Source organism: Melospiza melodia, chromosome 23, assembly GCF_035770615.1.
Source record: "Melospiza melodia melodia isolate bMelMel2 chromosome 23, bMelMel2.pri, whole genome shotgun sequence".
NCBI classification, from domain to species: Eukaryota; Metazoa; Chordata; class Aves; order Passeriformes; family Passerellidae; genus Melospiza; species Melospiza melodia.
In genome coordinates, this window is record NC_086216.1 from 9,084,919 (window position 1) to 9,111,885 (window position 26,967).

Genomic DNA, 26,967 nt, shown 5'->3' on the forward strand with positions numbered 1-26,967 from the left:
TTTTCCTTTTCCTTTTCCTTTTCCTTTTTCCTTTTCCTTTTCCTTTTCCTTTTCCTTTTCTTTTCCTTTTCCTTTTCCTTTTCCTTTTCCTTTCCCTTAAATCCTTTCCCTTTCCCTTTCCCTTAAATCCTTTCCCTTTCCCTTTCCCTTTCCTTTAAATCCTTTCCCTTTCCCTTTCCCTTTCCCTTTCCCTTTCCCTTTCCCTTTCCCTTTCCCTTTCCCTTTCCTTTAAATCCTTTCCCTTTCCCTTTTTCATGGGATATCCATGGTCCAGGAGAGGCTGCTGGCAGAGGGAGCTGCTGTCTGGCACCTTTCCCTTTGCAAAGTGAAGGAATGTTTGCCAAACAGGGTTTTTGTTACCTTTTGGTCTTCTCTTGTTGGAATGTCACTGTGGGGACAGAGGAGAGAAGAGCAAAGCCACTCTGACCCCTGCAGTGACTGCAGCCTTCACACATGTGGTTGTCCCAGCAAAATCCAGTATTTGGGATAGGGATACCTGCAGGTAGATGGGGGGATCCCTGTGGGGTCCCTACCTGAACGATGCCACCCATATCCCACCCAGACACCCAGAGTTTAAACCCTCACAGACACCATCTTTCCAGGAAAATCCTTTATAAACCATGTAACCACCCACATCCAGGGCAGGAATTGCCCTTTTCCCAAGGGCTTGAGGCCACAAGGCAGAGCTGTGGCCAAGGAAAAGCTCAGGTTCCTCTTTGCACACCTCAACACACCAAAAAACCTCCTCCACGAGGCCAAGCGCGCAATTAAAACCCCGCTACGCGCACACACGAACCCATGGCAGCCTCCAAAGAATGAATTAAATGACAATGAAAGGCAAATGCCAGCTCTGGCAAAACCCTAGGAAAGGAGCCATCAGCTCTCTGCAGCGTCCTGGGAATTTCAAACCACGCCAATGGAATTTGGCCGCTCCATTTTATCCGCTGTCAATCAGCGTCGCTGCTACTGATGCTTCCTCCTCGTTTGAGATCCCCCATTTCTTTTGGCCATGCCCAGAGCGCAGTTGTATCCCAGCCAGGCAGCCCTCATCACCAAGCGATTAAATCAGCGGGAAAAAACCCAGGAGAGACGTCTCCTCTCAGACATAATAGTAAAAAGGGGGCGGCAGGGACGGGAGGGGGGCGACGGCTCCGGGTCTATTTCTGCTCTGATGTGTCCTGGCGCCTCCAGAGCCTTCCCCGGGTGCTGAGCTGTGATCACCAGCTGCAGGTGGCAAAGCAGGGCGTGCAGGGAAGGCTCCTGCACCAAGCTGGGTTTTCCTGGTGTTCCAAAGTCCCTGGGTCGGGGGTTGGTTCTGTTTTGGGGCCTGTTTTGGGTTCTGTCCTGCTGCAGCTGTGCTGGGTTTCTGTGGGTGCTGTCGCTGGTGGAGGGATTGGGGTGTTGGGGAATGTGAGCGTCACAGCAGGGCCTGAGCATTGACATGCAAGGGTGCTGATCCCTGAACATTCTGATATCTGAGGGTCCTGATCCTTGGGCATCCTGATTCCTAAGCATCCTGATCCTTGGGCATCCCAATACCTGAACATCCTTTTCCCTGGACATGCTGACATCTGAGAGTCCCAATCCCTGAACATCCTGATATCTGAGGGTCCTGATCCCTGAGCACCCTGATATCTGAGGGTCCTGATCTCTGAAAATCCTGATATCAGAGGGTCCTGATCCCTGAGCACCCTGATATCTGAGGGTCCTGATCCCTGAACATTCTGATATCTGAGGGTCCTGATCTCTGAACATCCTGATCCTTGGGTGTCCTGATCCTTGGGCATCCTGATCCTTGGGCAACCTGATTCCTAAGCATCCTGATCCTTGGGCATCCCAACCCCTGAACATCCTTTTCCCTGGACATGCTGACATCTGAGGGCCCTGATCCCTGAACATCCTGATATCTAAGGGTCCCAATCCCTGAACATCCTGATATCTGAGGGTCCTGATCTCTGAACATCCTGATATCTGAGGGTCCTGAACCCTGAGCACCTTGGTCTCTGAGCATCCTGATCCTTGGGCATCCCAACTCCTGAACATCTGATCCTTGGGCATCCTGATCCCTGAGCATCCCAACCCCTGAATACCCTGATCCCTGAGCAAACTGATCCTTGGGCATCCTGATCCCTGAGCATCCTGATCCCTGAGCATCCTGATCCTTGGCATCCTGATGCTTGGACATCCTGATCTCTGAGCATCCTGATCCTTGGTTATCTCAACCCCTGAACATCCTGATCCCTGAGCACCTTGATCCCTGGGTATCCTGACCCCTTAATATCCTGATTCCTGAACATCCTGATCCTTGGGCATCCTAATCCTTGAGCATCCTTATCTCTGAGCATCCTGATCCTTGGGCATCCCAACCCCTGAACATCCTGATAATCTGAGGGTCCTGATCTCTGAGCATCCTGATCCTTGGGCGCCCTGATCCTTAGGCATCCCAACCCCTGAACATCTGATCCTTGAGCATCCTGATCCCTGAGCTTACCAAGCCCTGAATATCCTGATCCCTGAACACCCTGATCCCTGAGCATACTGATCCTTGAGCATCCTGATCTCTGAGCATCCTGATCCTTGGGCGTCCTGCTCCTTGGGCATCCCAATCCCTGAATATCCTAATCTCTGAACACCTTGATCCCTGGGTATCCTGATCCTTGGGCATCTGGATCCCTGAACATCCAGACCCCGGAATATCCTGATCCCTGAACATCCTGATCTCTGTGTATCCTGATCCCTGAGCATCCTGATCTCCAAGCATCCAATCTTCTGAGCATCCTGACCCCTGAGCACCCTGGCTCTGACCAACCCTCTCTCCAAGCATCCTGACCATCCCAGCCTCCAATCATCCCAACCCCCAACCATCCCAGCCTCTGAGCATCCTGACCTCTGAGCATCCTGACTCCCAAGCATTCCATCCTCCAAGTCCCCCAGCTGTCGAACATCCTGCCCTCTGAGCATCCTGCCTCCAAGCATCCCTGGCCCCGAGCATCCTGGCCCCATGCCTTCCTCGGGGCCAGCTTCCTCCCAGCCTCTAAAATCAAGTGCTTTAATAACAGGCTGTAAAAGGACCGTGGAGAGAGGGGGGAAATAATTGTGTGATCCCGAGTTATCAGTTCACCAAGTGTTTCCTGGCCTGGATTTGGCCATACCCAGGATAACATTGAGTCATGAGGGCTGCCTTAATGAGAATGCCTGTCCCTACGAAACACCAGTCTGACCATTCCAGCCCTGTTGTGTCCAAGGGTACCTGAACCCCTTTTTCCTGCAGGAATTTGCAGCAGCATCATGACCCTGGCTTTGTGTGTGTCAGTCCTGGGCTGTTGGAAGTTGCTTTTATTTGTTTTATGGTTGTTTTTATTTCTTTTTAAGGATTTTATGTTTAAACATAAAGATTTAGGGAATCCCACACTGCTCCGGCAGCTCCAGCCACTGCCACCACACCTGGGCTCAGATCCCAAATTTTCCCACACAAAACAAAACCTCTGGGGCTGGGAATCCAAAATTTGCCATCCCACAGGACCGTCCACGAGCGGCTGCACATCCAGGCTGGGGAGTGACGGCTCTGGGGGGTTGTTTGTTTGGGAAACAGGATCAGAAACAAGCCCTGGAGTTGTGGTGTGGCCCCAGCCCAGGGCTGGGCCAGCCACTGCTTTTCCATTCCAGAAATGTCACTGAGTCACGAATGACTCAGAATTATAATGGGAGACATTTCCAACCCTGTGCATGACTCGGAGACGTCTTCCAGGGATATTAGAGCTGTTTGTAAAGTCCAGGCCTTGCCCTGGCGCTGTCCCCCCCTCCCCGGCTGCTCGGTGTCCCCCCCTTGGCCAAGGTGACAGCCGGGATGTGGCTGAGGATGCTCTTCTGTGTCCTGCAGGATCAGGGGGACGTTCTGTGGGATCAGGGGGATGCATTAACGCTCCCCATCAGGTGGCAGGTGTCTATTAACGTGCCTCCCATCACCGCTGCCTCCAGCCTGCCCTTGACCCGGGGCTGGCCCAGCAGACAGCTCCGTGTCACGCGTGACCCCCGTGGGTGACCTCAGGGATTTTGGCTGCCAGAGGGGGGGGATCTGTGTCTGAGCATCATCAGGGCTCTCTCTACCGCCCTTCCCTCCCCTTTTCCACGCTGGGAAATTTCCCTCCTGCTCCTTGGGGACAGATCTATGAGGTGTCCCCCCTCACGGATGCGGCGGCACCGAGGGGCAGCACTCCCCTCAGAGATCCCTCAGCGCCTCCTCTTCCCACAGCTCACCTCATCCCGGCCTCCATAGCCAATTAATTAATCAGGAATGAATGGAGGGAGGCATTTGATCCAGTCAGACCAGTTCAGGGCTCTGGGTGGCCGCTGTGGGTTCCCGGTGCGACGCCGTGAGCCGCGCGCTTCCCTCCTCGCTGGAAATACTTTCTCACCAAATAGCATTAAATATTCCTGAGCTGTGAACATCTTGGACTGATTTTATTTTCCATAAATAAACTTGTTGGGAGATATTTGGAGATGGGCCTAAGCTGCAGAGCTTGGACTGGCTCCCAAATCTCGCTGCTGTTTGGGCTCGAGGGGTTGGTTCAGGATTGTTTCGAGCTTTATTTCGGTTTTGTGGAGTTGGGATTAAAGAGGTGCCCTCAAACAGGACCTTTCCCAAAATCCCTGATCCCATCAAACGCTGTTGATGGCAGGAGAGGGGATCACAGGTGTTCCCTCCCCTCCAGACATGGCTTTACGGTTATATCTACAGGGGTGGGCATTTTGGAAGCAGCGTTTCCAGTGGGATCAGCTGGATTCTTCCCGAGGTACCAAATCCCAGTTTATTGGGCTGGGACCATGGATGCTCCGTGTTTTAGGCACTGTGGGGTTTTGGGGCACAAATCCATCCTCATCACACAGACAAGGTGCCCCTTGCCCAGCTGGAGATGCCTCCAGCCTATCCCAACTGGAAATTTGTTGCTTCCCAGATTGGACAAAGAAAAGCAGAAAAAGAGAGATTAAAAAAAAAAAAGGAAAAAAAAACCCAAACAATGATGTTTATTTATTTTCCAATGGGGAAATGAAGTGGGAGAGCTGCAGGGACATGTTTGCAAACCTGCTGCTGGCACAGCTCACCCAGAGGAGGCCGGATCTGGATCAGTGGGGCAGGGAGGTTTAATTCCCATCCTTCCCCAGCAGGGCCGAGCGTGTCCCTGCGCCTGATTAACAGTGACAAGGACAGGATTGCTCTTTTGGTGAGCGCACATGCTCCCCAAACCCCCGGCCATCCCTCAGCCTCGCCTTCCCTTCTTCTCCCTCAATGCCCAGGTTTACTCCGGGGGAAGAGGAGTCTAATCCGCCCTGTAAACTCTGTCACATCCTCATTAATTTGGCCATGTCTCCCTCGCTCGCCTTAGGGAAGCATCTCATTTTTAACGAGGCTCCGGGGGGGGCAAGGGCTTCATTTTGACAGCTGAGGTGGGAAAGGTGCAGCGTCAGGGCTCGGGCAGCTCCGGGGGCTGCGCTCCTTCGGCAGCTCCGGGAATGTGGAATTTCCTCCGCCTTCTTCCCTCACTGGGCTGAGGTAGCTGCTCCTCAATTTCCTGGGGGTTAAAGCTGAGATGGGCACAGCCCCAGAGCCCAGGGGTGCTGCTGGTTTTCCACGATTTTCCACGGCCATCCCAGTGTAAGGCACTTCCCAACCTTTAGGAGAACCCCATGGCTCAGGACCTGCTGCCCTGGCCAATTCTGGCCAATTCTGGCTTTTTCCACCCCCCCCATTATTCCTAAATTTGAACATTTTGTAGTGAAATCTCATGGCATGGTCTTAATTCCAAAGAATATTGTGAATATATTCCAAATAATCTTACATATATTCCCAATTATTTTTAATACATAATATATATATTCCTAATATTTTATATATATTATGTATTTTCCTAATATATTATATATATCATATATATTCCTGATATATTATATATATGATGCATTTTTCCAATATTACAAATATATATAATATATATAATGTATATTCCCAATATAATATATATAATGTATTTCCCATTATTCCAAATATATATAATACATATAATGTATATTCCCAATATATTATATATATCATGTATTTTCCCAATATTCCAAATATATTATATATATATTGTCTATTCCTGATATATTATATATATATCATGCTTTTTTCCAATAATACAATTATATATAATATATATAATGTATATTCCCAATATATTATATATATAATATATTTTCCCAATATTCCAAATACATATTATATATATTATGTATATTCCCAATATATTATATATATTATGTATTTTCCCAGTATTACAATTATATATAATATATATATAATGTATATTCCAAATATATTATATATATAATGTATTTTCCCAATATTCCAAATATATATATATTGTATATTCCTGATATTTTATAGATATTATGTATTTTCCCAGTATTCCAAATACATTATATCTATATTGTGTATAATCCAAATATATTATCAATATTATGTATTTTCCCTATTTATTATATATAATATTTATATTCCAAATATATTATATGTATTATGTGTTCCCCCAATTTATTATATATAATATTTATATTCCCAATATATTATATATAATGCATTTCCCCAATTTATTATAGATAGTATTTATAGTCCCAATATATTATATATATTATGTATTTTCACAATTGATTATACATAATATTTATATTCCCAATGTATTATATATATTATATATATTATATATATTATATATATTATATATATTATATATATTATATATATTATATATATCCCAGATTTTTATATATAATATTTATATTCCAAATATATTATATATATTATATATATTATATATATCCCAGATTTATTATATATAATATTTATATTCCCAATCTATTATATATAGCACAGCTTTCCTATACATTTATTTTTTATTCCATCTATTTAATGCCGTATCTGGCCCTGCATCACTGAGTGTTTTTGTGCTCAGGGCAAGGATCCGTGGCTTTTCTGTGTAAGGCCAGTGGCTGATCCGTGGGGATCTTGCTCCATCCTGGGAGCTCTTCTAACCCATTCTAATGCAAATGTGCATTAGCTGATAATCGGAATGTTGAGTGGATTATTTCACCCCCAGACGAGCTGCTGCAAGGCACTTTTTTTTTTTTCCCTTTTAATATATTAAACCAAAAGAGAGAGAAAAAAAAAAAACAAACTAATCCACCCAGCCACAAAGAAACCCAATTTGGGATTAGGATTGATCCCTGGGGATCTGGACAGGAATCAGGATCTCTCTTTTTCCCTCTCGAGGCCATAAATAAATGAAGAGCCACGACCTGGTGACACCCTCTAACAGCTTTATGGCGTGTGCACCGTAATTGCACCAGCAAACATTTGTGTTGTAATTAAAGCCAGGAGCCACCAAACCATGAGAAATCAATTAAAAGGAATCCTGCCTGTGGGAGCAGCATCCCAGCCCTCCTGCCTGTCCTGCTAACATGCTGCTTCATCCTTGATCTCCCCACCCCAAAATAATCCCACTGGATGGGTTGGTCACCCTAAATGTGGATTTTTCCTCCCAATCTCCATCCCTGCCCTGTGGTGTCCCAGCCTCGTTGCTGGTGTTGATTTTGGTGGATTTTAGGAGTGGAGGGGTTGCCCTGGGTGTGTCCCAATGTCCACATGAGACTTTTTTGGGAGCAGCCACATGTTGGATGGTTGGGTAAAGATGCAGGGCTTAGGTCCAGCCAGGAGAAACGAGCAGGAAATTGGCATTTTTTTCCAGCAGGGTTTGAATTTTGGGGTATAAACAGGGAAGGGAGATCAGCTCTTAGGAAGAGGCCCCTGCCATGAGATCTCAGTAAACAATATTTAGGGATAATGGGAGAAATCCATTATCACACAATTCCATACCCATCTATCCCCAGAAGGGGCTTTAGGGTTTTTTAGGATTTGGGTATAAATAGGGAAGGGAGATCAACTCTTAGGAAGAGGACTCTGCCATGAGATCTCAGTAAAAAATATTTAGGGATAATAGGAGAAATCTATACCCATCTATCCCCAGAAAGGGCTTTGGGGTTTTTTAGAGTTTGAGTATAAACAGGGAAGCGAGATCAGCTCTTAGGAAAAGGACTCTGCCATGAAATCTCAGTAAAAAATGTTCAGGAATAATGGGAGAAATCTGCACCCATCTATCCCCAGAAAGGGCTTTGTGGTTTTTGGGGTTTAGAATAAAAAGGGAAGGGAGATCAGCCCTTAGAAACAGGACCCTGCCATGACATCTATTAAAAATTATTTAGGGATAATGGGAGAAATCTGCACCCATCTATCCCCAGAAAGGGCTTTGGGGTTTTTTGGGGCTTAGTAAAAAAAGGGAAGGGCCATCCCACTGCAGGAATCTTGGAATGCTGCTGTTGCCTCTGCTCCAACCCCTCAGCATCCTCCCCAAACCCCCTCTCACCCCAGGAGCAGCTTTTGGCTGAACCCATCATCCCAAAAAGCGAGATTTGGCTGAAAACTTCCATCCCCCCCCATCCTGGGACACTCCACCCACAGAGATCCAACTCCCCCCATGCTCCAGGAGCCTGGAGGAAGGAGCTGAATCCACCAAAACAAACCCTTTCCCTGCACGTGTGGCTGCTTCCCCCGGGAGAGGCTGAGAGAGAGACTGAAGCGCATGTGACAGATGTTAATCGCATCATTTAATGCACTCCTGGAAGGCACTCGGATACAGGGATGGGGAGGAGCAGCAGAATGGAGCATTGTCTCCCATTTCCTGCAGCATCCCCCGGGAATGGATAACCCCAGGATGCACAGCTCACCCAGGGGAGTGAGGGAGGTGGGAGTGGCAGCGAGGAAATTCGGAGTTTTCTGGTGGATGCGCCCGTTTTGGTACAACAGAGTGGTAAAAAAAGGCAGAGAAATCTGTTTTATTTGGTTTCCAAAGGGCTGTTTGGGGGAAAAGTGGAGAGGGTGAAATAGGGAGGGTGGGATCACTTCTGATCCACAGCCTGGGCCAAACATGAATACAGGAGAGGGGAAAATGGGGATTCAGGGATCGTGGCTGGCCCACACCTGAGCATCCCTGAGAAAACAGGGGATGCAGGAGAGGGGAAATAGGGATGGAGGGATCACACCTGATCCACACCTGAGCATCCCTGAGAAAACAGGGGACGCAGGAGAGGGGAAATAGGGATGGAGGGATCACACCTGATCCACACCTGAACGTCCCTGGAGAAAACAGGCGACACAGGAGAGGGGAAATAGGGATGGAGGGATCACACCTGATCCACACCTGAACGTCCCTGGAGCAAGCAGGGAATGCAGGAGAAGGGAAATAAGGATGGAGGGATCACTTCTGATCCACACCTGAACGTCCCTGAAGAAAACAGGGGACACAGGAGAGGGGAAATAGGCATGGTGCTATCACACCTGACCCACACCTGAACTTCCCAGGAGCAAACAGGGAATGTAGAAGGGAAAATAAGGATCACTTCTTATCCACTCCTGGGCATCCCTGGAGCAAGCGGGGAACACAGGAGAGGGGAAATAGGAATGGAGGGATCACACCTGAACATCGCTGGAGCAAGCAGGGAATGCAGGAGAGGGGAATTAGGGATGGTGAGATCACTTCTGATCCATAGCCTGGGCCAAACATGGGTACAGGAGAGGGGAAAAATGGGGATTCAGGGATCGTGGCTGGCCCACACCTGAGCATCCCTGAGAAAACAGGGGACGCAGGAGAGGGGAAACAGGGCTGGAGGGATCACACCTGATCCACACCTGAGCATCCCTGAGAAAACAGGGGACGCAGGAGAGGGGAAATAGGGATGGAGGGATCACACCTGATCCACACCTGAACGTCCCTGGAGCAAGCAGGGAATGCAGGAGAAGGGAAATAAGGATGGAGGGATCACTTCTGATCCACACCTGAACGTCCCTAGAGAAAACAGGGGACACAGGAGAGGGGAAATAGGCATGGTGCTATCACACCTGACCCACACCTGAACTTCCCAGGAGCAAACAGGGAATGTAGAAGGGAAAATAAGGATTCTTATCCACTCCTGGGCATCCCTGGAGCAAGCGGGGAACACAGGAGAGGGGAAATAGGAATGGAGGGATCACACCTGAACATCGCTGGAGCAAGCAGGGAATGCAGGAGAGGGGAATTAGGGATGGTGAGATCACTTCTGATCCATAGCCTGGGCCAAACATGGGTACAGGAGAGGGGAAAATAATTATGGAGGGATTTCACCTGACCCACAAACAGGGAATACAGGAGAGGAGGAAAGAGGGATGGTGGGATCATTCCTGATCCACACCTGAACATCCCTGGAGCAAGCAGGGAATACAGGAGAGGGAAAAATAATGATGGAGAGATCTCACCTGACCCACACCTGAACATCCCTGGAGTAAACAGGGAGAAAGGAAAATAAGGATTGCACCTGATCCACACCTGAACATCCTTGGGGTACACAGGGAATACAGGAGAGGAGGAAATAGGGATGGAGGGATCACAGCTGATCCACACCCGGGCATCCCTGGAGCAAACAGGGAATATAGGAGAAGGGAAAATAAGGATCACTTCTGATCCACTCCTGGGCATCCCTGGAGTACACAAGGAATACAGGAGAGGGGAAATAGGGATGGAGGGATCACACCTGATCCACACCTGAGCATCCCTGGACTAGAATTGGATACAGGAGAGGGAGAAATAGGGGTGGTGGGATCATGTCTGATCCACACCTGAGCGGCTCTAGACCAAACATGGATACAGGAAAAAGGAAATAGGGATGGAGGGATCGTACCTGATCCACACCTGAGCCTCCCTGGACTAGAACTGGATACAGGAGAGGGGGAAATAGGGATGGAGGGATCAGATATGATCTACACCTGAACATCTCTAGACCAAACACGGATACAGGAGAAGGGAAATAGGGATGGAGGGATCATGTCTGATCCATACCTGAGCATCTCTAGACCAAACACGGATACAGGAGAAGGGAAATAGGGATGGAGGGATCATGTCTGATCCACACCTGAGCATCTCTAGACCAAACATGGATACAGGAGAGGGGGAAATAGGGATGGAGGGTTCAGATCTGATCCACACATGAGCATCTCTAGACCAAACACAGATACAGGAGAAGGGAAATAGGGATGGAGGGATCATGTCTGATCCACACCTGAGCATCCCTGTACAGAATGAGAGATACAAGAAGGAGAATTACTGTGGAAGGATCATTCCTGATGCACACCTGAGCATCCCTGGAGCAAACACCTCCTGCTTGGCCTGGGGAATGCTGAAACCTCACCCGATATCCATCGTGGGTGGGTTGGAGAGGGGAATTGCATTTCCAAGGCAGGAGCAGCATCCCATGGGCTGCTTGCCTGATTGAATTCCCCCTTGGTGACCCGGGAAGGTAATTGAGGCTCGGGGGAGCCGGGGCAGCCGGCACCCCCTGGAAATCAGCACCTCCAGGCACCCCCCTGAGCCGGGCAGCAATTGAGGCCAGCCGACTTCAAGGTGCCTAAAAGTAATCAACTTATTGCCTAATAGATTTCTCAGTCATGAATTCCCCGTGCTCCAGATGCCCCCCAATCAGAGCAATTACGGATTTAAATGGAGCTGGAATCCGTGGTGCAGAAAATGCCCGTTTTAGCGGGAGATTGGCCAGAGGTGAGGGACCTGTAACACCCCTGGTAATGAAAGCTCTTCACAGCTTGCCGTGTTCCACCCGGGAATAATTGCTGCAGCCTGTGATACGGATCCGGCTGCGTTAATGATGCCCTGCTCCTTTTCACAGGACTCATTTCAGCTTTCCCCCTTTTTTTTTTTTTTTTGTTTTGTTTTGTTTTGTTGGATTTTTTGGGTTTTTTTTTCCCCGGGATTTCAAAGCGCCGAGGCGTGGTGGGAATTAACGCCTTAACGCTGTTGTGGGGCTCGGGGTGATTCCAAATGTTGTTCCCGGGATCCATTAACAAAGTGCCGGGGATCAGGGAAAGGGTGGCTGGAGGGGAATGGAATGTGACACGGGTGTCATCCCTCTGTCCATCCCAGCTGGAATTTATTCGCCGTGACAGGATGGATTTATCAGAACAAAACATACATCAGGAATTCAAAAAAAAAAAAAAATTAAAAAAAATTGGATTGGAAATAAAACTCCCATTAACTTCCAAATGAAAACCACATCCAAGGGAGACAGTTGGCTTCTCCTCTGAGTTTATTATTAAATATTTTACCAGGGAGGGAAGTTCTGAGCTGAGCATCTTTTCCCTCCTGTTCCTGGCAAGAGCAGTTTGTGTGGAGGGAGGGTGAGCTCTTGGTTGTTTTCCCGAAGCTCTTTCTGGGGGTAGCTGGGTGTAGATTCCTCCCATTATTCCCACATTTAAACAGCTTTTTAATGAGATCCTAAGGCAGGGTCCTATTCCTAAGCAATATTGGGAATATATCTTCCAATATATCTCTATCTATCTGGAATATAATCTATATTTCCATGCAGCACATATACAGAATAAGTGAACATTATCTAGATAATACATAGAGAATATTCAGAGAATATAGAGAGAATATCGTCTATATTTCCGTGTAGAATATATTTTTAAATTCTGGCAATATTTATTAAAAGATATAAATATATCTATTATAGATGGAAATGTAGATATAATATTTATTCCAAATATATATTATATATTATATATTATATATTATATATTATATATTATATATTATATATTATATATTATATGTTATATGTTATATGTTATATGTTATATATTATATGTTATAATATTATATATCGTATATTTTATATTATATATCATATATTATATATTATATATTATGTACAATGTATTATATATGATATGTGATATATGATATAAAATATATTATATTTTATATATACATAATATTATATATTTTATGTTTATTCTTATGTATATGCATAACATATAACATATAACATATAACATATAACATATAACATATAACATATAACATATAACATATAATATATAATATGTAATATGTAATATATAATATGTAATATGTAATATAATGCATTAACCATTATACACTATTATATAAAATATATTATATATAATATTATATATTATATCTGTTTTATAAGTTATTTTATTTGGTGCTTAGGGGTGGGAGAAGGGCCCTGTCTGTTCTTTTGGTCACTCACAACTCAGCAGCAGCAAACTCCAAGCGCTGGGAGGGGGTTCCAGCAGGTAAATGATGCCGTGGGCGGGTCGGCGCCGCATCCCCAGGGATGGAGCCGGACCGAGCAGCTCCGGCCGCTCCTGAAACGCTTTAATTTCCCCCCAAATGGAACGGAGATGTGTTTATTCCCTCTGTATCTTTGCTCCCAAGGGGCTCCGGGATTAATTTCCCGGGGTGACCCTGGGGGCCGCAGCCGCCTGACCCTGCCCGAGGGGCCGCGGGGTCGCGGCAGGGAGCGGGGGGACCCGCGGCCGCTGATGGGGAGCGGGGGGCGCTCCCAAAATGGCATTTCCACCTCATCCAAGCCCGGATTCAATTACGGGCCCCGGCACCGCCATCCCTGGGGACAGCAGGGTCACCGTCCCCCCGCCAGCCCGGGACCCCCGATGGCCTCGGGGGCGGCCTCGGGTCCCTGCGGAGGGGTCGGGATGTGCTGGGGAATGAGAATGAGCAGGGGGTTGTGATGTTGTGAGGTCCCCAGGACGAGGTGAGAGATGATAATTTGACTTCATGCTCTCAGAAGGCTGATTTATTATTTTATTTCATTATTTCATTTAATATTTTATTATTTTATTTCATTATATATATAATATATAATATATAATATATAATATATAATATATAATATATAATATATAATATACATTATATATTTTTATATTATATATTATATATTATATATTACATTATATACTATATATATTTCATCATATTAATATATTATATATTATATTGTTATATATTACATTATATATTATTATATTATTATAATATATTATATGTATTATATGATATTATTAAAGGAAATGGTATACCAAAACTACACTAAAGAAAGAGAAAGGAAACATCAGAAGGCTAGAAAATAACAAATAATAAAAACCCGTGACTGACCAGAGTCTCAGCGCAGCTGGACTGCGTTTGGTCATTAAGTTAAAACAATTCACATGCTGGGTGAACAATTCCCCAAATCACATTCAGGAGAGTTGAAGCTTCCCGTTTTCCCAGGAGAAGAAATCCTGGTGAGGGGATTTTTCATAAAATATCACAGCGACAGGGGATTGTAGGAATGGGAATTTATCCCTGTAAGGAATCAGGTCATGGGTACCCTGAGGATGGTCCCGTGTCCCCATGTCCACACAGAGCCATGGGGCCCTCTCCATGTCTGGGTGATTTTAAGGCTGATCCCAGTGGGGAAAGCCAGGGAGGCTCCTCTCAGTGCTGGGCGCTGCTGTGAGATCCCTCACAAAGAGCACAGGGAAATCTGCAGGGACAGTGGCCACGTTCCTGATGTGGGCCATGCTCAGGGCACCTGCATTTCCCCCAGCCAGGTCTGTCCTCATTCCCAGATCCTCCTCCCTCAGAAATATGGAATGGTTGAGGTTGGAAAAGCCCTCCAAGGTCGCTGAGTCCAACCTGTGCCCAGTCCCCACCCTGTCACTGAGTGCCACCTTCAGGTGACCCCTCCAGGGATGGGCACTCCAACCCTCCCTGGGCAGTGCCTGAGCCCCCTTTCCATGGGGAAATTCCTGCTGTGCCCACCCTGAGCTGCCCTGGCCCAGCCTGAGGCCGTTCCCTCTGCTCCTGTCCCTGTGCCCTCCTGGCAGGAGCTGGGCAGAGCCACAAGGGCCCCCTGAGCCTCCTTTGCTCCAGGCTGAGCCCCTGCCCAGCTCCCTCAGGGATTCTGCAGCCCCTGCCCAGCTCCCTCAGCCCCTCCTGGGGCTCCAGACCCTTCCCCAGCTCCATTTTTCTGTTTGGGACAGTTCGGGACACTGCGCTGGGTGTTTGGCACCATCCACAGCCTCGATCCCAGCCAGGATTGTGACACTGAGATAATTCCACTTGTGCTGGAGCCTGTGAAAATGCTCTTTCTTTTCACAGAGCAGAATCTAATCCAGAAGAGAGGAAAACACTCATTATTTAATTTTCCTCAGTATTTTTGTGTGCTCATGGGATTTTAATGGTATTAATTATTATTTAATTTGCACTTTGGCAATTCATTTGTGCTGAGCTATTCTGGTATTTGAGAGCCAGCGATGCTCAATCCCTTTTGCATCTCCATTCATGCTGCTGCTCTCCAGCCCTTCTTCCCTGGTATCAATGCCTCCCTCAGTCCCATCCACCTTCCTTCCAAGAACTCATCCTGTCCCATCCAAAGCATCTCCCCATTGTCCACCTCCCCCTTTATTTGATTTTCTTTATGATCTCCAGCTACCAGACCCCAGCTGGGAAAATCTGAGCAAGGATCATCAGCTTGGAGTCACAGCATGGAGGAGCTGGTTCCTCCTGGGTGTTCCTGGTGCAGAACCCCATCCATGGGGCCAACACCCTGCTGTCTCCATGGAAACATCCCTCTAACCCCTCTTAAGCATCCATAAATCTCCATCCCTTCACTTCACGTGAGGATCCATCTCTCAATTCTCCCTCTCTCCATCTCCACACATTCCAAAACATCCTTCCACCCACATTCCACAACATTCTCCCATTCCATTCTTCCACTGACAGCATCCTTCTGGCCCTCCATCCCCATGAGAGAATCCTTCCATCTCCTCCATTCCTGTCCCTCCAGCTCCTCATGAGCACCACTCCATGTCCACAGAAGAATTCCTTCATCTCCGTTAAGCATTCCTCCATTCCCATCCCTCCATCTCCATGTGAGGATTCCTCCATTTCCTCCATCTCCATGTGAGATTCCTCCATTCCCATCCCTCCATCTCCATGTGAACATTCCTCCATCTCCATGTGAGATTCCTCCATCTCCATCCCTCCATCCCCATGTGAGATTCCTCCATTCCCATCCCTCCATCCCCATCCCTCCATCTCCATGCGAGGATTTCTCCGTTTTTATCCCTCCATCTCCATTGAGCCTTCCTCCATTTTTATCCCTCCATCTCCATGTGAGGATTCCTCCATTCCCATCCCTCCATCTCCATGTGAACATTCCTCCATTTCCTCCATCTCCATGTGAGATTCCTCCATTCCCATCTCTCCATCTCCATGTGAGATTCCTCCACTCCCATCCCTCCATCTCCATGTGAGATTTCTCCATTCCCATCCCTCCATCTCCATGTGAGATTCCTCCATTTCCATCCCTCCATCTCCATGTGAGATTCCTCCATTCCCATCCCTCCATCTCCATGTGAACATTCCTCCATCTCCATCCCTCCATCTCCATGTGAGATTCCTCCATTCCCATCCCTCCATGTGAGGATTTCTCCATCCCTCCAGCTCCACAGGAGCATCCCTTCATCTCCATGCGAGCACTCCTCCTTTTCCATATGAACATCCTTTCATCTTCTCCATTTCCATGTTTACATCTATTCATCCCAGGTGAGGCTCCCTCCATTATTCCCCTCCATCCCCTCCATTATTCCCCTCCATCCCCTCCATTCCTCTCCATCCCCTCCATTCCTCTCCATTCCCATCCATTCCCCTCCATTCTCATCCTTCCCGCTCCACAGGAGCATCCCTTCACCCCAATCCGCCCATTTCTGTGTGAGCATCCTTTGATCCCATATGAAAATCTCTCATCCCCATCTCCATCTCTCCGTTTCCGTGTGCCCATCCCTCCACCCCATTTCATCCTCCCTCCACTGCATTCCGTCCTCCCTTCATCCCATTCCAACCTCCCTCCATCTCATTCCAGCCTCTCAATTCTATTCCAGCCTCCCTCTATCCCATTCCAGCCTCCTTCCATCCCATTCCAGCCTCTCTCTATCCCGTTCCATCCTCTCTTCATCCCATTCTAACCTCCCTCCACCCCATTCCAGCCCCCTCCATCCTCATCCTCACATTTCCAAGCCAGCCTCCCTCCATCCCATTCCATTCTCACTTCATCCCATTCCAGCCTCCCTCTATCCCGTTCCATCCTCTCTTCATCCCATTCCAGCCTCCTCCACCCCATTCCAGCCTTCTCCATCCTCATCCTCACATTTCCAATTCAGCATTCCTTTATCCCATTCCGACCTCCCTCCATCCCATTCCAGCCCTCTCCATCCTCATCCTCACATTTCCAAGCCAGCCTCCTTCCATCCCACTCCATTCTCTCTCCATCCCATTCCAACCTCCCTCCATCTCATTCCAGCCTCTCAATTCTATTCCCGCCTCCCTCTATCCCATTCCAGCCTCCTTCCATCCCATTCCAACCTCCCTCCATCTCATTCCAGCCTCCTTCCATCCCATTCCAACCTCCCTCCATCCCATTCCGTCTTCTCTCCATCCCATTCCAACCTCTCTCCATCCCATTCCATCTTCTCTCCATCCCATTCCAGCCCCCTCCATCCTCATCCTCACATTTCCAAGCCAGCCTCCCTCCATCCCACCGAGCCTCCCTCCATCCCCCTCCATCCCCGCCACTTCCCCAGATAATGAGAGCGAGTTTAAAAAACTTAAAGCCTCTTCCTGCCCGCGGTGAGTGACACAAATGGAGTTCATATTTAATCATCTGTTAACTCGTTGTCTATTATAGCTCTTTAATAGCACCAGAGATATTCTTAATGAAGCATGATTTAAGGTATTTACAGCTCTAGGACCGACAGACATCACTCACAGTGTGCAGGTAATGAGGCGTAAAACAGCTCTGGAAACCGTAAAAATGGGAGAGAGAGAGCGAGGAGGGAGAGAAAGCAGGCGAGGAGTTCGGAGCTGAATTGTTCCAGGGTTTGTTTTAAAATGTTTAGGCATTTAAAGTCATTTCAGCTTCGCCGAGGTGTCTGGTAGCACCGAGTTCAGCAATTCCCAGCGCTGAGAGCCCCTGCCTTGCCAGGAGGGGTCTGGTCCCCCCGATGCTCCCGAGCTATCTCAGAAATCACGGGAGGGAGCAGGGAAAAAGCTTTTGAGGGTCCCCAAGGGCCTTGTGGGTGCATGGGAGCAAAGCCTGGAATTTCTGGGTGCAGTTTCCCCTTGGTGGCACAGCTCACTGAGGGGACACCATGACCCTTCCCATTGCTGGCCTGCAAATGCCACCCCCTGTGCAACGCTTTTATTTCCTTATTTTTTTTTTTCCCCCAGAAAAAAAAATAAAATTAAAAAAAAAATTAAAAAACCCATCAGAACCCAAGCCAAGTTTTGCGAAATAATTTGTGACGGAGGTGCCATTCTGCATCAAAATATTGTGTAGAAAATGTCAAATGTCACCAATCCATGTGTCCCTCCGCGTGATAGTAATTGGGCTGGAAGGCTGCGCTCTGCCACCGCGGCCGCTGGCCGCCTCCTCCTCCTCCTCCTCCTCACTCTGGGCTCGGGAGATGTGTCGCTTCCCGAGTCCGTCCCGGCTGCTCCGGCCGCGCTGTCCCCAGCCCGGGGACGAGTGCGTGGTGCTCATTAGGCTGCAGCGGTGACAAACAGCTCCCGGGGAAAAGGGGGGCAGCTGCAGCGGGCTGGAGCGGTTCTGGGGGTGTTGGTTCCCTCCTGGGTTTGGGATGTGCGGCCCCGTTCCCTGGTGTTTCGCCTTTTGAGGATTTTGGTGGAATCGCCTCGATTTGGGGAAGCCAAAGCAGAGTGGGGTCTCTGATTTGAGGAATCGCAGCCTGTTGCTCCCCTCCCTCCCCAAAAGTGCTCCAGAGGCACCATCACCTGCATTTCCAGCACCACAGACCCTTTGGAATATTTATCCCACTTTCTGCCTGCTTGTGCTGGGTGTGTAGCACCCCCACTGCTGCTTTATTGCTGCTACGAGGGAAAACAAACTGTTCTTTCAGAGCAAATAATCCATTCCTTAAAGCATCCCAAGCCCTTAATCTGGGAACAGACCTTTCACACACACTCCTTAACCACCCTGGATGAATCAATCCTCATTAGGACATTAGGCTGCATAAATATTTGGCCGGTGAGGGAGCCCCAAGGGAGAGCAGAGGGATGGGGAGAGCTGCAGTTGGAAATTCAATGAAGTTCCCTTGGGCAGCGGGAGCCAGGCCTGGGAGGGTTGGGTCAAACCTTCAGCAGGTGCCACTTGTCCCCTTGGGCAAGTCCTGCGGAGCAGGGTTAATTTTGCTGACCTGGTTTGTTTTGCCCGTGCAAGTGGCGAGGTGCAGGTGGGAAGGGAGGAGGTGAAATCCTGCGGCTCCTTCCCCGAGCCACAGCACAACTCGGGCACAAACAATTTCCCTGCCGCCGAGGAAGGAGCTGGAATTTGTCTCTGGCGAGGCAGCAGCAGCAGAATTGCGAAGCCGGTGCCTGTTATAGAAACTTTTTAGTACTGGGGACAAGCCAAGAAAAAAGCCCAGATTGATCTCAAATCTCAGCTGGTGCTGGCGGCGCTTCCACCTCAACTCCTGCTCTGGTGGGACGTGAGCTGGACCCTCCAAGCGTCCCCTGAGGAGAGCTGGGATGTTTCCCAGAGTTCTGGGTGCTCTCCCCAGCTCCCTGCCCAGCTCTGGAAAGTGATTTTGGGATAGGTTGAGGCTTTTTTGTTTGTAATTGTGTAAACCCAGCTCTTCCCTGGCTCCATCCCCCTGTCCCATCTCCACACCAGTGGGACCAGCCTGGATCATCTCATGCCATCAAAATCCTCCCCAGCAGGATAATCCAGGCTGGGGCAATGCCAGGCTGCAGCTCCCAGGGAGGTGAAAGGTTTTTTGGCTCAGATACCGTCACAACCTGTCCGTGATTTCCATGATTTCCTTCAGCACCCAGGGAAATTCCTTAGGAGCTGCCAAGGTTGCGATGGGGCAGCTGGAAATTTCACCTCATCCCTCGAGAGGTGAGGGGCTGGTGCAGGGAACATCCTGTGCTGTGGGTGGGGTGAGCTGGGAGGATCCAGACTGGATCCATCCAAACCTGTTCATTCCCCTGGTGGGAAGCAGGCACTGGGGCTTGGCCCAGTTTTGGGATGGAATTCCTACAGCAAAGCTTGGGCACCGTCCATCTCCCCTCCACAGAATAAAGCCCATTTAAATCCATTTTATCCCTGGATAAAGCGATGCCAACGGGATGGTCACACCACCCCAGCCACCCCTGGGCTCACCCAGCTCCACGCCCAGCCCAAGTTGGGGATCCCTGGCAGGGCAGAGCTGAAAACACCCGAGCCCTGCATGTGTGCCGCTTCCATGTGCGCTGGTTTCCAAGGAAACCGCTCGCTCTACATGTGTGTCACTTAACACCCTATTTGCTTTCATTTGGATAAGTCTTTAATTCCTGAGCAGCCCCGGCTCGGCGGGATCTGTTGAGCTCCGTGTGTATCCTCAGCGCACAAAATCCCTCTCCTGCCTCTTGGAGAAGTCGCTGCCTGCTCGGAGCGACTTCCCTAAACCTGTGCCTAATTGGAGCAGCTAATGCTTTCTGCGGGAAGAAATGGATCTTTTGCTGCTGCTTCCCCCTCTAGAAACAATTAGCAGGGAAACGCAGGGCTCTTGTCACCTGCCACCAGCTCTGCCGCTCCAGCTTGGTGGCAGGTGGAGGAGCAGGGTGAGGACGCTCCTTGCCAGGGGTGTGGGGGCAAGGCTGGGTGCTGCAGGTGTGGGTGTGAGTGCTTGGGAAGGCAGCAGCTCCTGTCAGTGGTTAAATGTTGGTTTGAAAGTGTCCTGGGGTGGGCAAGAAGGGAAGGGTGGCCATGGAAGGGTGACCCAGTTGGTGTCACACGTCAGCCTGGAGATGAGAAGGGTCCAGGAGAGCTCAGAGCCCCTTCCAGAGCCTGAAGGGGCTCCAGGAGAGCTGGAGAGGGGCTGGGGACAGGGGATGGAGGGACAGGACACAGGGAAAAGTGAGATTGGGGTGGGATTTTTGGAAGGAATGAGGGAGAGGAGGGGCTGGGATGGAATTCCAGAGGAGCTGTGGCTGCCCCTGGATCCCTGGAGGTGCATGAAGGACAAGAGAAAGCTCCAGGGACACCTCAGAGCCTCTGAAGGGGCTCCAGGAGAGCTGGAGAGGAGCTGGGGACAAGGATGGAGGGACAGGACACAGGGAATGGCTCCCACTGCCAGAGAGATGGGATATTGGGAAGGAATTCCTGTCTAGGAGGATGGGAAAGGGCTGGGATGGAATCCCAGAGCAGCTGAAGCTGCGCCTGGATCCCTGGAAGCATCCAAGGCCAGGTTGGCCTGGGACAGTGAAAGGTGTCCCTGCCCAGGGGATGGAACTGGATGGAGTTCAAGTTCTCTTCCCATGACATTCCATTCTCTTCCCCAAACCATTCCATGATCTCATCACACTGATAGGACACGCTGGGTGCTTCTCTCCAGCAGCTCCTCCACGGCTTGGGCCAAGCAGGAATGAGCAACAAAGCTTTGGGGCTGCTTTTCTCCCCCAAATTGTCATTCAAAGTGGCTTTTTTCTTCCCCCTCGCCCTTCCTCCCTTCCCTTTGCACAGCGCGATGCCTCCTGTTCCTGCGCACCGGAGGAATTTTCTGATCTAAAGCCACTTTCCTCCTCTCCCAAAATCCCTGGGGGTGGCTCATGCTTGTAAAGCCGAGCAGCTCCCGTGTCACTCGGGGCTGGCTCCCGTCTGCAGCCCTGACAGCAGCTAATGCTGTTAGCCCGTGTAGAGGAGGGATTTCAGCATCAAAAACCCCCAAAATCGCCACACTCGGGCTGCTCTGCTGCCTGCCAGCAGTCCAAAACCATCCCCCCGTGTTTGGGGTGCCTGGCATGGCCCTGGGATGTCCCACGGGGGGTTTTGGGGTGGCTTTGGGGGCTGCTGCAGCCTCGGGAGCGGCGCGGGATGAGCAGCCTGGATTAACTCGGCTCGGGGAGGGCTTTGCTATCTTTAGGTGGAAGGTGAGGGATTGTGGCTCTTAGGGTGGCCGGCAGGTGAGGAGAGAGAAAAATCCCCCGGGGCCAGCCCTGCTCAGGGCTCTGACCCCAGCTCCTGTCCCCAGCGGGGTCTGCCCTGCCGGCCCCGGCCGCGTGCGCCGTCACCTTTCTAGGCCACAATCTGTCCCCAATTCCAAGCCTGCTGTTAGCTTCACTTGCACTCTATTCTCGTGTTTGCTGTTATTTTTTAACACTTTTTTTTTTTATTCTCCTCCCCGTTTTTTTTTTTTCCTTTTTTTTTTTTTAATAATTTTTTTTTTTTTTTTTGCATAAAAACACTATCCTCTCCCCAGAGCCTGCCTGGAGCGAAGGCATGGTCTGTACAACTGCAATTATTTCGAAGAACAGATGGAGTGAGGAGCAGAAAGTCTGTTAATAGTAATAGAAATGCTACATGTTAACCTGGACAGCACACGATGACAGTCCCATGACTACACGTTCTGTTCCCACCAGCTGGGCTCCGAGCGGAGCCGAGAGATTCAGAAACGCCGAGCTCGGCTCCGCACCCTCCCCAAAGTTAGAGCTCAAATTCCTTCACACTTCCAGCGCAGGGTTTTTGGGTTGTCGGGCTTCTTCTCCCCCTCCCCTCCTCCTCCTCCTCTTTGCTATTAAGCACTGATTTCGGCGCTGTTAAGGAATTTTGCTGCTTTTTTTTTTTGGTTTTTTTTTTTTTCCCCTCTCAGCCGGGCTGCAGCTGGGAGCGTGGTGGGGATGGTGGTGGCGGCTCAGCCTCGAGGTCCTGACCTTCAGCCTCACGTGGTGACCACCAGCACAGCTCCTTTCCCATGTTCACATCTGCAGCCTTGGTGTAATTCCCTCACCCTGGGTGATGCCAGGCTGGGGTTTGTGGATCAGGACAGCATCGTTCCTGGGTGGGGCGGTTTGAGCGAGTTTGGGATTTTATCTGCGACTGTTGCAAGCTAAATGGGTTGAAATCTCCATTTTCTGGTTAAAAGTGGCGCTCCCTGTGGTCTTCAAGAGGTTTATATGAGATGTGTGGGATGCCTCGAGGTCCTGACCTTCAGCCTCACGTGGTGACACCAGCACAGCCCCTTTCCCATGCTCACATCTGCAGCCTTGGTGTAATTCCCCCACCCTGGGTGATGCCAGATTAGGGTTTGTGGATCAGGGCAGTGGCACTTCTGGGTGGAGCAGTTTGAGGGAGTTTGGGATTTTCTCTGCAACTGTTGTCAGCTAAATGGGTTAAAATCCTCATTTTCTGGTTAAAAGCGGCGCTCCCTGTGGTCTTCAAGAGGTTTATATGAGATGTGTGGGATGCCTTGAGGTCCTGGCCTTCAGCCTCTCGTGATGACACCAGCACAGCCCCTTTCCCATGCCCACATCGGCAGCCTTGGTGTAATTCTCCCACCCTGGGTGATGCCAGGCTGAGGTTTGTGGAGCAAAGCAGTGGCACTTATGGGTGGGGTGGTTTGAGTGAGTTTGGAATTTTCTCTGCGATTGTTGCAAGCTAAACGGGATGAAATCCTCGTTTTCTGGTTAAAAGCGGCGCTCCCTGTGGTCTTCAAGAGGTTTATATGAGATGTGTGGGATGCCTCGAGGTCCTGACCTTCAGCCTCACGTGGTGACACCAGCACAGCCCCTTTCCCATGCCCACATCTGCAGCCTTGGTGTAATTCCCCCACCCTGGGTGATGCCAGATTAGGGTTTGTGGATCAGGGCAGTGGCACTTCTGGGTGGAGCAGTTTGAGGGAGTTTGGGATTTTCTCTGCAACTGTTGTCAGCTAAATGGGTTAAAATCCTCATTTTCTGGTTAAAAGCGGCGCTCCCTGTGGTCTTCAAGAGGTTTATATGAGATGTGTGGGATGCCTTGAGGTCCTGGCCTTCAGCCTCTCGTGATGACACCAGCACAGCCCCTTTCCCATGCTCACATCTGCAGCCTTGGTGTAATTCCCCCACCCTGGGTGATGCCAGGCTGAGGTTTGTGGAGCAAAGCAGTGGCACTTCTGGGTGGGGCAGTTTGAGTGAGTTTGGGATTTTCTCTGTGATTGTTGCCAGCTAAATGGGTTGAAATCCTCATTTTCTGGTTAAAAGCAGCGCTCCCTGTGGTCTTCAAGAGGTTTATATGAGATGTGGGGGATGCCTCGAGGTCCTGACCTTCAGCCTCTCGTGGTGACGCCATCATAGCCCCTTTCCCATGCTCACATCTGCAGCCTTGGTGTGTGTAATTCCCCCACCTTGGATGATGCCAGCTGAGGTTTGTGGATCAGGGCAGTGGCACTTCTGGGTGGGGTGGTTTGAGGGAGTTTGAGATTTTCTCTGCCATTGTTGCCAGCTAAATGGGTTGAAATCTCCATTTTCTGGTTAAAAGTGGTGCTGTCTGCGCTCTTCAAGAAGTTTATATGAGATGTGTGGGATGCCAAGGGATGCCTCGAGGTCCTGACCTTCAGCCTCTCATGGTGATGCCAGCACAGCCCCTTTCCCATGCTCACATCTGCAGCCTTGGTGTAATTCCCCCACCCTGGGTGATGCCAGGCTGGGGTTTGTGGATCAGGACAGCATCGTTCCTGGGTGGGGTGGTTTGAGCGAGTTTGGGATTTTCTCTGCGACTGTTGCCAGCTAAATGGGTTGAAATCCTCGTTTTCTGGTTAAAAGTGGTGCTGTCTGTGCTCTTCAAGAGGTTTATGAGACGTGTGGGATGTCAAGGGAGGGGGGCACAGGTTATGGCAACACCTCAGGGGGGTTTTGCCTCCTTACCCCAACCAGAGGTTGGGAAACGGTGCAAAAATATTGAGTCAGCCCCCGGAACCTCACTGTGCAAATCCCTGCCAGGTCTCACAGGGCAGCCACAGAGCTCCAGCCAGTTCCAGTGGGAATTGCAGCGCTAAATCCCAGAGCTGTTGGTGACAGCCCAGCCCCCGGGGTGGCTGGAGCCCAGCCTGGCTCCCTGACAGACGCACCTGGAGCTTTTATTCGGATATAGATCCCTTAATCTGCGTGCTTGGGGGATAATCTGGTGCCTGAGGTCCTGCCAAATCCCTGGAGATGAGCAGGTTTTCCTTTCAGAGGTCACTCGCAAGCCAGCTCCATCTCAGCAGACCAAAATATCCACGTGGGCTCCGTGCTGGTGGCACCTTTGGGTGCTGGGTGCCCTCAGTGACAACCTGGGCTGGGCTCTCAGGGTTTCCTGGGGGCTAAACCAGTGTTATCCATAAATCCCAGCTCTCCTTGCCCAATTCCATCACCCAGGAGCGTTGCCTGACCCCCAGGTGCTGCTCGTTGCAGCATCTCAGGAACATCTTTTGGTTATTTTGGGATGTTTGGGGCAGAGTTTGGCTCCCCACAGCCACCCCCATGGAGGATGGGGTACCCAGCTTGTCCCCAACCAACTCTGAATCCCAAAAATACCAGAGTGGCTGCAATCCTGTGCCTGAGTGGGATGTGGTGGGAAGCAGAGGGAATTTGGAGGACACAGAACCTACATTGTTCCTTTGGAAAGATTTGGGATTAAATCATCCCCAGGTGATTTTTGGCCTCCCCTGGAGCCCATTCCTTGCTCACCTCTGGGGTGATACCACCAGAGCTGGGGAAGAGTGGAAAAAAATGTGAATTTGGGGGCATTTTGCTGTCACCCCATGACCACAGCATCCCCCTCTCCTCTCTTGCAGAACAAGAAATACGTCCTGGTGATGGTGGACCCCGATGCTCCCAACAGAGAGAACCCCCGGCTCCGCTTCTGGAGGCACTGGCTGGTCACCGACATCCAGGTGAGTCCACGGGGGTCATTCCCAACACCCAGGGAGGGCTGGGATCCCATGGGGTGCAAACTCCTCCTGGGATCACTCCCAAGCATCCAGAAAGGGCTGGAATCCCATGGGATGCAAACTCCTCCTGGAGAAACCCCGGAGGGGAGGACGAGTGTTTGCCAGAGAAATGGAAATGGTGCTGGGCGTGTAGGTAGGGAAGTGCTTCCTCAGGCTATAAAGAGCCAGGCTGGTCCAAAAATATTGCTGCTTGGGTTTTTGGAGGTTTTTTTCCCCCTCCTTCTCCTAAGGAAATGCTGGAAAAAAAGCCCAAAAAACACTTTGCCAACTCCCCACCACCGGTTTTCTCTGCGGAGACAGCGCGTCCTTCCAAACAGCTCCTGCTGCTGGTTGAGTTTTGGGCTTAAAAAAGTGGGTTTGGTGAAAATCTCAGTTAGTTTTCTAGTTTTTGAATTTTGTTTTTGATTAAAAATGGTTTGAATTCAGTGAGAAAACGAGGGGAGAAATGAGTTTGGGATGAATTGTGGCACTTCCCAGCGCTGTGTCCTTCTCCCTGTCCCAGTGTGTCATGGCTTTGCTCCCAGAAATATCTTGGAGAAGCAGTTTTTTCCCATTCCTGCTTGTTTTTATGTCTTCAAAAAACGAGATGTTGCAGCCCTAAATCAATCTAACTGATAATCTGGGTACTAAAGCCTAATTAAGATATCAATTAATTTGCAACGTGCATTTAACAAGAAATATCGCGTCGTTCTCCTCTATTATTCTCTGAAATTACTGCTGAGGGCTCTTTGTACAGATACCTTAATTAGACTTTTTATTGTTAATGGGCATATTAAGCAAATTAAAACAGGATATTAATACTTTCCATGAATTCCATAATTGGCTGAAAAATAGGAAGCATCGGGAATAATTGCAGGAATTTGTGTACAGGGCTTGGGGGTTTTTTTTTCATGTTGTTTTGTGTTTTTATCCTTCACAGAAACCCTTCTGCATTTCTAACAACAGGGTCCTGAAAGTCTCTCATTAATTTTAATATTTACCAAACGCAAAGGAGCCCAAGCTCCTGTGTTTCCTTCTGTACACAGATCCTTCGGAGCCGTTCCCTCTTGCTAATTATTGTGGTTTTCCTTTCCTTTTTTTTTTTTTTTTTTTGGAGTGTAAAATCCTTTAAGCAAAGAAGGGAAATGTGGGATTCAAACCTCCAGCACAAATGGAAGGTGGGATTTTTTTCCCCTGGCGTTTGAGTGATCTCTAAGGTCAATAATTCTGTGTTA

The 26,967-nt window shown here is 49.2% G+C and overlaps 1 protein-coding gene across 1 annotated transcript in view; it reads left to right on the top strand.

The window, feature by feature from the left end:
- PEBP4 (phosphatidylethanolamine binding protein 4) overlaps nucleotides 1-26,967 on the top strand; it is a 111,825-nt gene that overhangs the window by 24,347 nt on the left and 60,511 nt on the right. Inside the window, exon 4 of the mRNA XM_063175258.1 lies at nucleotides 25,598-25,696. Within this exon, the coding sequence (XP_063031328.1) occupies nucleotides 25,598-25,696 (99 nt within the window). The remainder of the gene's footprint in view (nucleotides 1-25,597; nucleotides 25,697-26,967) is intronic.